Source organism: Chlamydomonas reinhardtii, chromosome 2, assembly GCF_000002595.2.
Source record: "Chlamydomonas reinhardtii strain CC-503 cw92 mt+ chromosome 2, whole genome shotgun sequence".
Lineage (NCBI taxonomy): Eukaryota > Viridiplantae > Chlorophyta > Chlorophyceae > Chlamydomonadales > Chlamydomonadaceae > Chlamydomonas > Chlamydomonas reinhardtii.
The window spans coordinates 8512450-8522556 of NC_057005.1; the positions used below are offsets into that span (position 1 = coordinate 8512450).

The window sequence follows — 10107 nt, forward strand, 5'->3', positions numbered from 1 at the left end:
GTGCCGTTGGGTTGGGGCTTGTGACAGCTCGAGGACGGGAACAGCAGCAGGACCAGCAGGGACTCAGCCAGGCAGCTGTGCACGCACGCACGCACGCACGGACAGGTCATGAGCGCTTGGCTCCGGGGGCTCGGCCCCAAAGTGACATGCGTGCGTGCTTGCGTATCATATATTGCACAGGTATTGGGGGAGGGGGAGGGGCAATAATATGCGTAGGATGGGGGGAGGGTCGGGTCTATCTGCTGGGGCAAGGGCCACGCAAGCCTCGTGCCAGCGATGGGCGCAGGTACTCGAGGACACCAGAGCCAAACTGCACCACAACATTACCTATCGGTGCACAGAATTGACGGCATCGCCAAAGCACAGCTGCACTTTTGAAATACCACGTTTTGACCCACGGGCGAGCCGCAGCAGCCTTCCCGCCAAAACAAACCTCACTCCCGCCTCGGCGGCCTCTTTCGTTCTTTCGCTTTCGTTGCCTCGCTTCACCCTGGCTTTGCACAGAACGCTCCCTGCTCAGCCACCAGACCTATTGAGGCAGTTTGGAAGCAAGCGGAAAGCGCGGAGCAGCGCGGAGCACGAACGCGGACTTTGCCTGCGCGCGGCGGCTGCTGGCGACTACTGCAGCTGCGTGCTGCTACGGCCCTTATTGGCTGTTGAGGTAATCGAGCCGTCAAGGGCACGACAGAGAGGTCCCACAGCAGGTGAGAAGAAGCAAACGCGTGTCGCTCTCCGAGGCGCACGTTTACGCGGTCGTTTCGCTGCCGTGGGTCACGAAAGATATCCGCGTGGAAGGAGGGCAGCTGCACGCGTGGGGAAGAAGAGGGCGCGAAAGGGTGTTGTGTTCGTGTGGAGTGGGGCGTTCCCGCCGCACGCGCGACCCACGCACCAATGCTCCGTAAGCCCCTGTACCAATGCTCATGCCCCCCGCTCCTCCCTCGCTCGCTCACCTAGGCGTCAGCGGCATCGAGCGGCAGTAGCAGTGAGCGGTAGTAGTGGCCGGCGGCAGTAGCAGCACACACCGCGCAGTAGCTGCACTATCTAGCCGCAGCTGTTGCAGTAGCAGAGGTGCGGCGTCGACATGGCGGCGGCGGAGGCGGCGCTGGAGGCCCATGTGCAGGAGGAGTGAGTCATGCGTGGTCTGGCGTGTGCATGTGCATGTGGTGGTGCCCCCGGGGGTAGGTGGGGCGCGGTTGGGAGCGGATGTATGGATTGGGTGGGATGGGGCGGCGGCGGGGTTGGGGTTGGTGCTGGGGTGTGTAGTCGACGCACGTCGGTAATAGTCGTACTGGGCCCGCCTCACGGGCCCGCCTGCAATGGGTTGACACGGTCACCGGGTGCACGCCCTCTGAACAAAACCACTCACTCCCCACACTACTCCGAACACGCATGTGTCCTACGGCAGGGCTGTGGCGGTGGAGGATGACTTCGAGTCCATCGACAAGCTGCAGTCCATGGGCATATCCGCGGGTGGGTGCGTGTCGTGTGGGTGGGTGTGGGTGGGTTGGTGCGTGCATGTTGTTGGCGCGTGCATGTTGTTTGTGGGTGCGTGTTGGGTGGGTGTGTGAGCCCCGAGGTTAGTTACGTTGGACAGACCGAAGTGGCCTGAGCTGCTGTTGGTGTCTTGGTGGGACAGCGGCGCGGCATGGACAGAGGTAGCGTGCGTGGCATGCACCACGGGTGGATACGCGACTACTGGTAGCGTTGGACGGACGGGCGGCGCGGCAGGGCTGCGTGCGTGCACAAATGTGGCCACGTACCTTCGTCCACACATTGCATGATCCCAACACATCCCACCTTGCGCCCCTCTCGTACACTCGTACCACTCATCCACACAATCCCAATGCATGTTCCCCACCTTCCCCCCCGCCCCCCAGCCGACATAAAGAAGGCCAAGGAGGGCGGTGTGCACACGGCCCAGGCGCTGCTCATGGTGCCGAAGCGGGTGGGTCGTCGTAGCGCGAGCTTGGGCGATGTGGGTCGGGTTTGTGTCGTCTATCAGCACGAGAGGCACAGTGCGGCGGGTGCGCGGCACCGGGTTACAATCCCCCGGGTGCAGTTCGGAGTGCTCGTGTGCATGTGAGTAGTGAGCCGCTGCATGCATACGATTGAGCCAGGGGAGGATACCCTGCCCTGGATTGAACCGGCGGTGCGTGTGGCAGCCTGGGAGGTGACCATGGGCGTATCAGTGGAGGGACTTGGCGACTGGGGGGAAGCTGTGTGATGCGGTTGCAATGTGGGTCGGGATGTGGGTCGGACCGTGCATCTTTCTGTGTGGCTGTATGCGACATGCGTCCTGTCGATCGCGGCTGCTTGATGCACACCCGCGCCAACCGCTGCTTTCCTGACTGACTCTTCACGCTCCCAACCGCCGCCAACCGCCCCAACCGCCAACCCATCAACCGCCAACCAACCAACCGACAGCACCTGGCGGAGATCAAGGGTCTGAGTGAGGCCAAGATCGACAAGATGGTGGAGGTGGGTGAGGGCTGCCACCTGGCAACGGACGGAGGGCGGGGGTGCCGAAGCCTGTTGATACCGTACTTGGTGGCGGTGGGCGGGGCCGTGGGATACAGATGGGGCGATATGGAAGGAGGGGACGAGGGAAGACGAAAGCGGGCAGAGAGCAGGTGCCTGCTCCCAACATTTCCGTCTTCACGGTGGTTGCGGGCTTGTCTCATTCACACATGAACCCGCACTGCTGCACCGCAATCCCCCCCCACACACACACACACACGCACATACACACAAACACACGCAGGTGGCGCGGAAGCTGGTGCCGGGGTCGGGCTGGCGCACGGCCACCGAGGCGGCCCAGGCGAGAGAGCGAGAGATCATAAGAATCAAGGTGCGAGCCGATTCGCGACTGGGAGGGACGGGGTGTCTCCATGTTCGATTGTTCGTCTTGGTCCGTGTGTGCCCACGCGTGTGGCGTGTGGCGTGTGGGCGCGTGGTAGCTGACACGTAAGCCGCGGGTTGTGCACCGGCTCTGGCTGTTCCCCTGCCTACCTCCCCGATCTGTCCACCTACCTCCCGCCGCCGCCGTCACCCGCCGCCAGCCTTCCTCACGGTACGGTAACAAACATAACAACCCCAACCGCCCCGCCTAACCGCCGTTGTCAACCGCCGTCAGACGGGCAGCACGGCTTTGGACGAGCTGCTGGGGGGCGGCTTCGAGACCAAGAGCCTGACAGAGATGTTCGGGGAGTGGAGGTGAGGTACCGGCTTGATCGGTGGGGGCTGTGGCGTGTGTGCCGTGTGCTGTGTGCTGGGTTTGAGGGGACGTGCTGTGCAACGGATTCGGTCGTAGCACACGTCTGGTATGTGCAAAAGGGGCTGACCGCCGTGCAGGGGTAGCTGGGTAAAGCGGGGAGGGTCAGGGGGGTTCTGGGAGGAGTGAGCCGGGTCACGATGCGGGGTGTGATTGGGGTTGGAAGGCCACGTACGGGTAGGGGCAGCAGGCAGCGTTGGGCAGGGCGGGGCGGGGCAGGGAGACTACGTACTCAGGAAAGGGTGCCTTGCACGATAGATGACGCAACACGCATGGGGCCACGTTCTGCATTTCGCTTGCGATTTTGCATCCAATTTCAGATACTCCGCGAGTCCATCTGCGTACGTATTACCTACGTGCCTTCTCGCACACCCACGCCTCCTTCGTCGCTGTCTGGGCTGCTGGGCACCGCTCCTCCACCCGCCCCCAACCCTGCCGATCCCCCCCCCTAGTGATTTCATCACCCCGTTCTCCACATACATGAAAGGCTACCCCCCCCCCCCCCCCCGGCACAGGTGCGGCAAGACCATGCTGGCACACACGCTGTGTGTGACCACGCAGCTGCCACAGGAGGAGGGCGGCGGCTCGGGCAAGGTGCGCGCGGGCGGAGGAGGGACTGGAGGGACAATGGGAGCTAGGAAGCAGTAGGGGGTATCCGAGTACCTGCGGTCACTCGTGCCGTGTTCAGATCTAGGCGGCCCATTGTGCTTTCTTTTAGGTTGGGGGCTTGGTGGGGAGACCCTGCCACTCCCCCCACCTGCAACACCTGCACGCCATACCTCTGCCCTCCTTCCTGGCACCCCTTCTCCGCACCATCTCTGCTTCATACTCGAATGGTACCGGTATTTGGGAATGGTGCAAAACATCCAATTCCCTCTCAATTCAATCTCAGGCTGCCTTCATCGACACGGAGGGAACGTTTCGGCCCGAGCTGGTCAAACAGATCGCGGAGCGATTCGGCCTTGACCCCGACGTGAGTACAGCATGTGGGCATGGTGGTGGTAGGTGCTAAGGGTTCCGAGGGCGTGTAAGCGTAGTGTGTCAGTTGGTGGTTGGATGAAGATGTGGGCAGTGGCTGCTGTGGGCGTGCGTGTGTGGGCGTAGTGTGTGTTTGCGCCCCGGCCGACACAGCTCTCGTAACTACCCTAACCCGACACGCGAAGCATTGATGCTTACAAACGCTCTCATCCGCCATCCTAGCACGCTCACGCCATCACATATACCCCCATCTCGGCCCGTCGCATCCACGCACACACCTACCGATTCCCTCAGGCGGTGCTGGGTAACATCGTGGTGGCGCGCGCACACACCTCGGAGCACCAGGCCGGTGAGTCAGGGAAGGCAGGCGGGGAGAGGGGGGTTAGCCATTCGTGTGGTGTTTTAGGGTGATGGTAGGCATCAGCGGTGAAGGTGTGATGTGTATGGAAGAGTGAGGGCGGGTTTAGTTGCGTATTGCCTGGTTGGGGCCGCAGGGGAACATGCATGGCTGGTGATTGCGCACGTCGTGCTTTTGTCACCCGCGATGCTGGGCCTCTGCAATGACGGCTTGAGCGGCACGGCACGGATTGCTGGTGTCCTTGTCTGTGTTGATGTAATAATGTCGTGCCCCCAATCAACTCCCCAAGCCCCCTCCAACCCCTCTGTACTCCCCCATTCCCCCACCCCCACCCCCACCATCACCACCCACCGCCCAGACCTGCTCATCTCGCTGACGGCGCTCATGGCGGAGGAGGCCTGCTTCCGGCTCCTGGTGAGTTTGAGGGTGAGAGAGTGATTGTGTGTGTGTGTGTGGGAGGAATTCACCTCCACCCCCTTGGCTTGGGTTCGTTTGGGCTGCTGGTAGACACAATCCCCGCTCCTCTCAACCCCCGGTGCACTGCACACACACACACACACACACACACACACACACACACACACACACACACACACACACACACACACACACACACACACACACACACACACACACACACACACACACACACACACACACACACACACACACACACACACACACACATGCCGCGCCTGCTGCTGCTGCTGCTCCAGGTGGTGGACTCGCTGACTGCGCCCTTCCGCACCGACTACACCGGCCGCGGCGAGCTGGCGGAGCGGCAGCAGAAGCTGAACAATGTGCTGGCAAAGCTGAAGAAGGTGCGTACGGTTTGGTAGGGTAGGGTTATGGTAGGGTTGGGTTGGTATGCGGGTGCGGGTGCTGGGGGGGGGGGGTGCGGGTGCAGGCAAAGCCGGCAAAGCTGAAGAGGGTGACTACGTATGTACGAGCGGGCGCGGGCGCGGGCGCGGTTGTAGGGGTGCGTGGGTGCAGGGGTGCGTGGGTGCATGTATGCGCCACTGGCGCCGTGAGCAGTACGTATGGGAGCACACGGAGCGGGTGTATCGGCAAGTGGGTGCGGCGTGGCACAGCGTGCCGCGGCGCGGCGCGGGTTGTAACCGCCCATTGCCACACATTTGGCACCAGCTTGTTTGACACCACGACATGGGCACCATCCTCGCACCATCCTCGCGACACGCACGCACCCCACGCACCCATACATTCGCACCCATCGTATCCCACGTTCTCGAAAGCACACCTGTCCTCCCGCCCACTGAAATCCTGCATACCGCCACAAGCAATGCTAAAATAAGCTCCAATCAGCCCCATGCAACAACCCATATCACGCGTAACGCCCATCACAGATCAGCGAGGAGTTCAACGTGGCGGTGGTGGTGACCAACCAGGTGGGTGGGGTTGGTGGGGGTAGGGAGGGCCACGCGGGGGGGAGGGCGCCGCGCGCCTGTTGTGGGATTCCGCGTGCCGCCGGCACGGAAATATATAATGCGTGCATGGAGGGCTTCGTGCTGTATGGGTTACTGCATTTGTCCACCTGTGACCTCGTGCCCGCCCGCCCCGTTCATGTATGCATGCCACCTCCCTTCCTCTCCCCTGCCCTCCCCCCACCTGCCCCTCTCCCCTGCCCTCCCCCCTGCCCTCCCCCCACCTGCCCCTCTCCCCTGCCCTCCCCCCTGCCCTTCCCCCACCTGCCCCTCTCCCTTGCCCTCTCCCCTGCCCTTCCCCCACCTGCCCCTCTCCCCTGCGCTCCCCCCTGCCCTCCCCCCACCTGCCCCTCTCCCTTGCCCTCCCCCCTGCCCTCCCCCCACCTGCCCTCCCCCCACCTGCCCTCCCCCCACCTGCCCTCCCCCCACCTGCCCCCCCCCCCTGCCCCTCCTCCCACCCTTTATTTGCCCCCACCTGCCCCTCCTCCCACCCTTTGCCCCCGCTCCCTCCAGGTGGTGTCGGACCCGGGTGGCGGCGCCATGTTTGTGTCCGACCCCAAGAAGCCGGTGGGCGGCCACGTGATGGCGCACGCCTCCACCACCCGCCTGTCGCTGCGCAAGGTGTGTTTGTGTGTGTGGGAAAGTGGAAACTTTCCTTCTCCCGATGATACACAAACACACACATCCCAACTTGTTCCATTTGTTTTGTGTTCACACACACACACACACACACACACACACACACACACACACACACACACACACACACACACACACACACACACACACACACACACACACACACACACACACACACACACACACACACACACACACACACACACACACACACACACACACACACACACACGCACACGCACACGCACACGCACACGCACACGCACACGCACACGCACACGCACACGCACACGCACACGCACACGCACACGCACACGCACACGCACACGCACACGCACACGCACACGCACACGCACACGCACACGCACACACACACACATGCACACACACACACACACACACACACACACACGCTTCCCAACAGGGCAAGGGCGAGCAGCGGCTGATCAAGGTGGTTGCCAGCCCCTGCCTGGCGGAGGCGGAGGCCAGCTTCTGCTGCAGCGCCACTGGCGTCAACGACTTCAAGGACTGATGAGGAGAAGTTCAGGATAGTGTGGATATGAATCTGTAATTATGTACTGCTTTGGCGGAGTGATGAGGCGTTAACGACTGTTGAAGGAGGACGGGCGGACTGAGCAGGAGGAGTGGCGCAGGATGGTCATTATTAGGGAGGACGGACTGCAAATCGGTAGACGGACGATGGCCCCACGTCTACCCCCGTAGGGCTTGGGGCTAGCATGGCCACGATGTCCACCACGCCTACCTGATGCCCACACGCCATACCTCCACGCGTACCTTAGCTTCCCTGGCCACGCAGTCCCAAGCCTCCCTTCGAACCTCTAGCACAGTTAACAACTCCCCGATGACCCACAACCCTCCGGGACTGGGGCTACCTTCCGCGGCATGCAGGCGCGTCGACATGCATGTATGGCTCGGCGAGTTGCACAAAACTTCAGCTTGCGGGTTGTTTACCATCCGGTTGTCCTAGAGGCAGGTTCAAGGCGAGGGAGGCGGGGAGTCCACATCATCAGGGACATGCAGTCCCCGGTACCCCGCCGCGCGAAGGAACGGGTGCTGAGAGGGCACCGTGTCCCAGCCTTGCGGACGAATGCCAACTAAGACTGTCAAACGATTGCAGCCGACCCCAGAAGTCGGAGATAACCGATACACTAATACGCAGCACCTGGGAGGATGTCAAAGCCCGACCCAGCGCGTACACCAGCCATGACCAACTGCTGCCGACCCAGGTCCAGGACGGGAAACGCAGCCAGGCACACCACATCCCAAACCGGCGGCGCCAGCCCAGCAGGCAGCTGCACCAACCAAAGATCAGCATGCGTGAAACACGCATCCCCCGACTCCGGCTCGGCACCCATGGCCATGGCCCGCGCCACAACGCAGTCCCAGAAACGGCGCCGGCGGTCCCCATCTCCCCATCACACATATCCATTGCACAAGCCTGGCACAGAGGCATCCTCATTCCAGACGCACGGCGATGATCATTCTTCGGAAAAGCCCAACATGCATTGGCTGCCACCCGCCACAGCGCCTCCTTGTGGCGATTCTCCCACTTCAACGGGCCACAGTGCCGGCAATAAAGGCTCCAGCGGCCTGAGCCTCTCCCCCTTTCGGCACACGCCAGCAGCCCGCACACACAGCAAACGTTTAGCCCGCAGCGCGGACAGCTGGGGACCCAGCTGCATCACCGTCCCCGCCTGCACGGAGTGCTTCACCAGGAGAAGGCCTTCTTGCACCCACCCCAAACCCCGGGCCACCTGCTCCAGGGCCCCAGCCACCGCCCGTTGCACGTCTCCGGCCGGGAGCGGCACGAAAGCGGCACACCCACGACGAGCCACCCGGCTTCCCGCGCCGCCGCCTCCCAGCCGGTGGGGAGCAGTGCGACCGCCGCCGCAAAGCGGTCTGCAGCCTGCAGGGCCGAGCCGGGCCGCACCAGCGGGGACGGCAGCACCCTCCGGGGCCCCCACCCAAACACAAGCCGCCACACCTTCTTCAGATACAAATCTAGCACTGCCTCCTCAAACCCGGTGCCCCACCCCGCACGGCAGGCGTAGGCCGCCCGCACCTCCTACCTCCAGCTGGTCAGACGCCGCCACCAGCTGACCCACGTACGGGAGCCCCGGCAAGGCAAATAAGTCTGCAAACGCCTGGTCTAAAGTCCGACGATTCTCACACAGCGCCGGATTCGCCCACAACGGTTCATGGGAAACCCAGGGCCCCGGGGCGGGCGGCGCCACCAACGTCATGGGCGGCAAATAAGCCATAGCACCATAGCAAAAACGCTGCACAGCCCGGGGAAACTGGTTTGTTCAGAACGCGCGAGTCGCCACTTCGCAGCAACAGGCACGCGCAGCGGCATGGCCGCCGGGTGGCACCTACGCAGCCACGCCGCCGCCACCTTCGTCCATAGCGGCACACAAGGCAGTAACCCACACGCCCCCAGCACACACCGAACGGTCAAGCCAGCGTGACGTGCCTGCACATGCTGCCGCAAAGGCAGGAGCCCCACGCCACCACACACCGGAGGCAGCGAGCTGCATGATCTCCAGGGACACACCGACCGGGCGGGCGTGGGTGTGAGCGGCATACTTGGCTGGCGACAGTCGCCGGTCCACCACCGCCGCCACCTGACCCAACAATGCCATAACAGCTGTCTCTTTTTATGGAAATCTGTCTGGCGCCGCGCCTGCCTTCTTAAGATACGAGCACTGACGGCGCCCGAGATGCTCCTGAGCCCCGACGGAGCATAAGCGTGGACAGGCAAAGGAATAGGGCCAGCCAAGCAGGTCAGCTGGCTTGGGCAGGTGCGGATTCGGCTGCGCCAGACTGGGGATTCGGCTGGGGCAGCAGTGGGGACTTCGCGGAGGGAGGTAGGGATTTGGATATGCATGTCGGGGTTATTCGGCCGGGCCAGGTATGGGCTGCGGCCGGGATGTGTGATGCAGCTCAGGACGTGTACCACAACCCCGGAATTTGGCTGTCTTAGGATCTTAGGATTGGGTACTGATGGTTTACTCCGGGCACACGGGCGTCTGATGATAATGATTTCGATCCCATGCATCTTATGAATGTTATGACAGCGCAACTAACAGCGAACAATAGTACAACCAGGGCAGAGTCTGCCCTGAGCGAGTACAACTAAACCGAAAACCAGCCACAAGCAGCCAAACGAACGATGCCAAAATCGAAATCTTAGAACAAAAGGACCAATAATGCTACAGCCAAAGCCAAGCCAAAGCCAAACGCACTTTCGACCAAAATGTCGCTTCTCGCCCTGGATGCCGCGCTTGCTATGCTGGGACTGCGCATGCATGTTATTTCCTGAATAATATCATTAGATACAGCTACGCTTTTTGGGGCGAGCAGTCTTGGGTTTGTGTGTACGCTCCTCAGTATTTTTT

The 10107-nt window shown here is 62.2% G+C and overlaps 2 protein-coding genes across 3 annotated transcripts; one reads left to right on the forward strand and one right to left on the reverse strand.

Moving 5' to 3' along the window:
- The first annotated feature begins 326 nt into the window (after positions 1-326).
- Positions 327-7358, forward strand: CHLRE_02g141846v5 (uncharacterized protein). Its single transcript, XM_043060116.1, has 15 exons — positions 327-704; positions 955-1125; positions 1406-1470; positions 1878-1945; positions 2425-2478; positions 2762-2848; positions 3134-3213; positions 3787-3865; positions 4164-4244; positions 4544-4598; positions 4966-5021; positions 5324-5428; positions 5972-6013; positions 6563-6670; positions 7113-7358. The coding sequence occupies exons 2-15, from the start codon at positions 1082-1084 to the stop codon at positions 7218-7220; spliced, it is 1032 nt and encodes a 343-aa protein (XP_042927879.1). The 5' UTR covers positions 327-704; positions 955-1081; the 3' UTR covers positions 7221-7358.
- A 12-nt stretch (positions 7359-7370) lies between these two features.
- Positions 7371-10036, reverse strand: CHLRE_02g141866v5 (uncharacterized protein). Of its 2 annotated transcripts, none has more exons than XM_043060118.1 (2): positions 9228-10036; positions 7371-8403 (listed from the first exon to the last, which is right to left on the reverse strand). In XM_043060118.1, exons 1-2 carry the CDS (start codon positions 9349-9351, stop codon positions 8354-8356), a joined length of 174 nt encoding a protein of 57 aa, XP_042927881.1. In that variant the 5' UTR covers positions 9352-10036; the 3' UTR covers positions 7371-8353. The 2 variants fall into 2 exon arrangements, with proteins under 2 accessions (XP_042927881.1, XP_042927880.1); XM_043060119.1 differs by having other exon boundaries at positions 9228-9886.
- Positions 10037-10107: the final 71 nt, after the last annotated feature.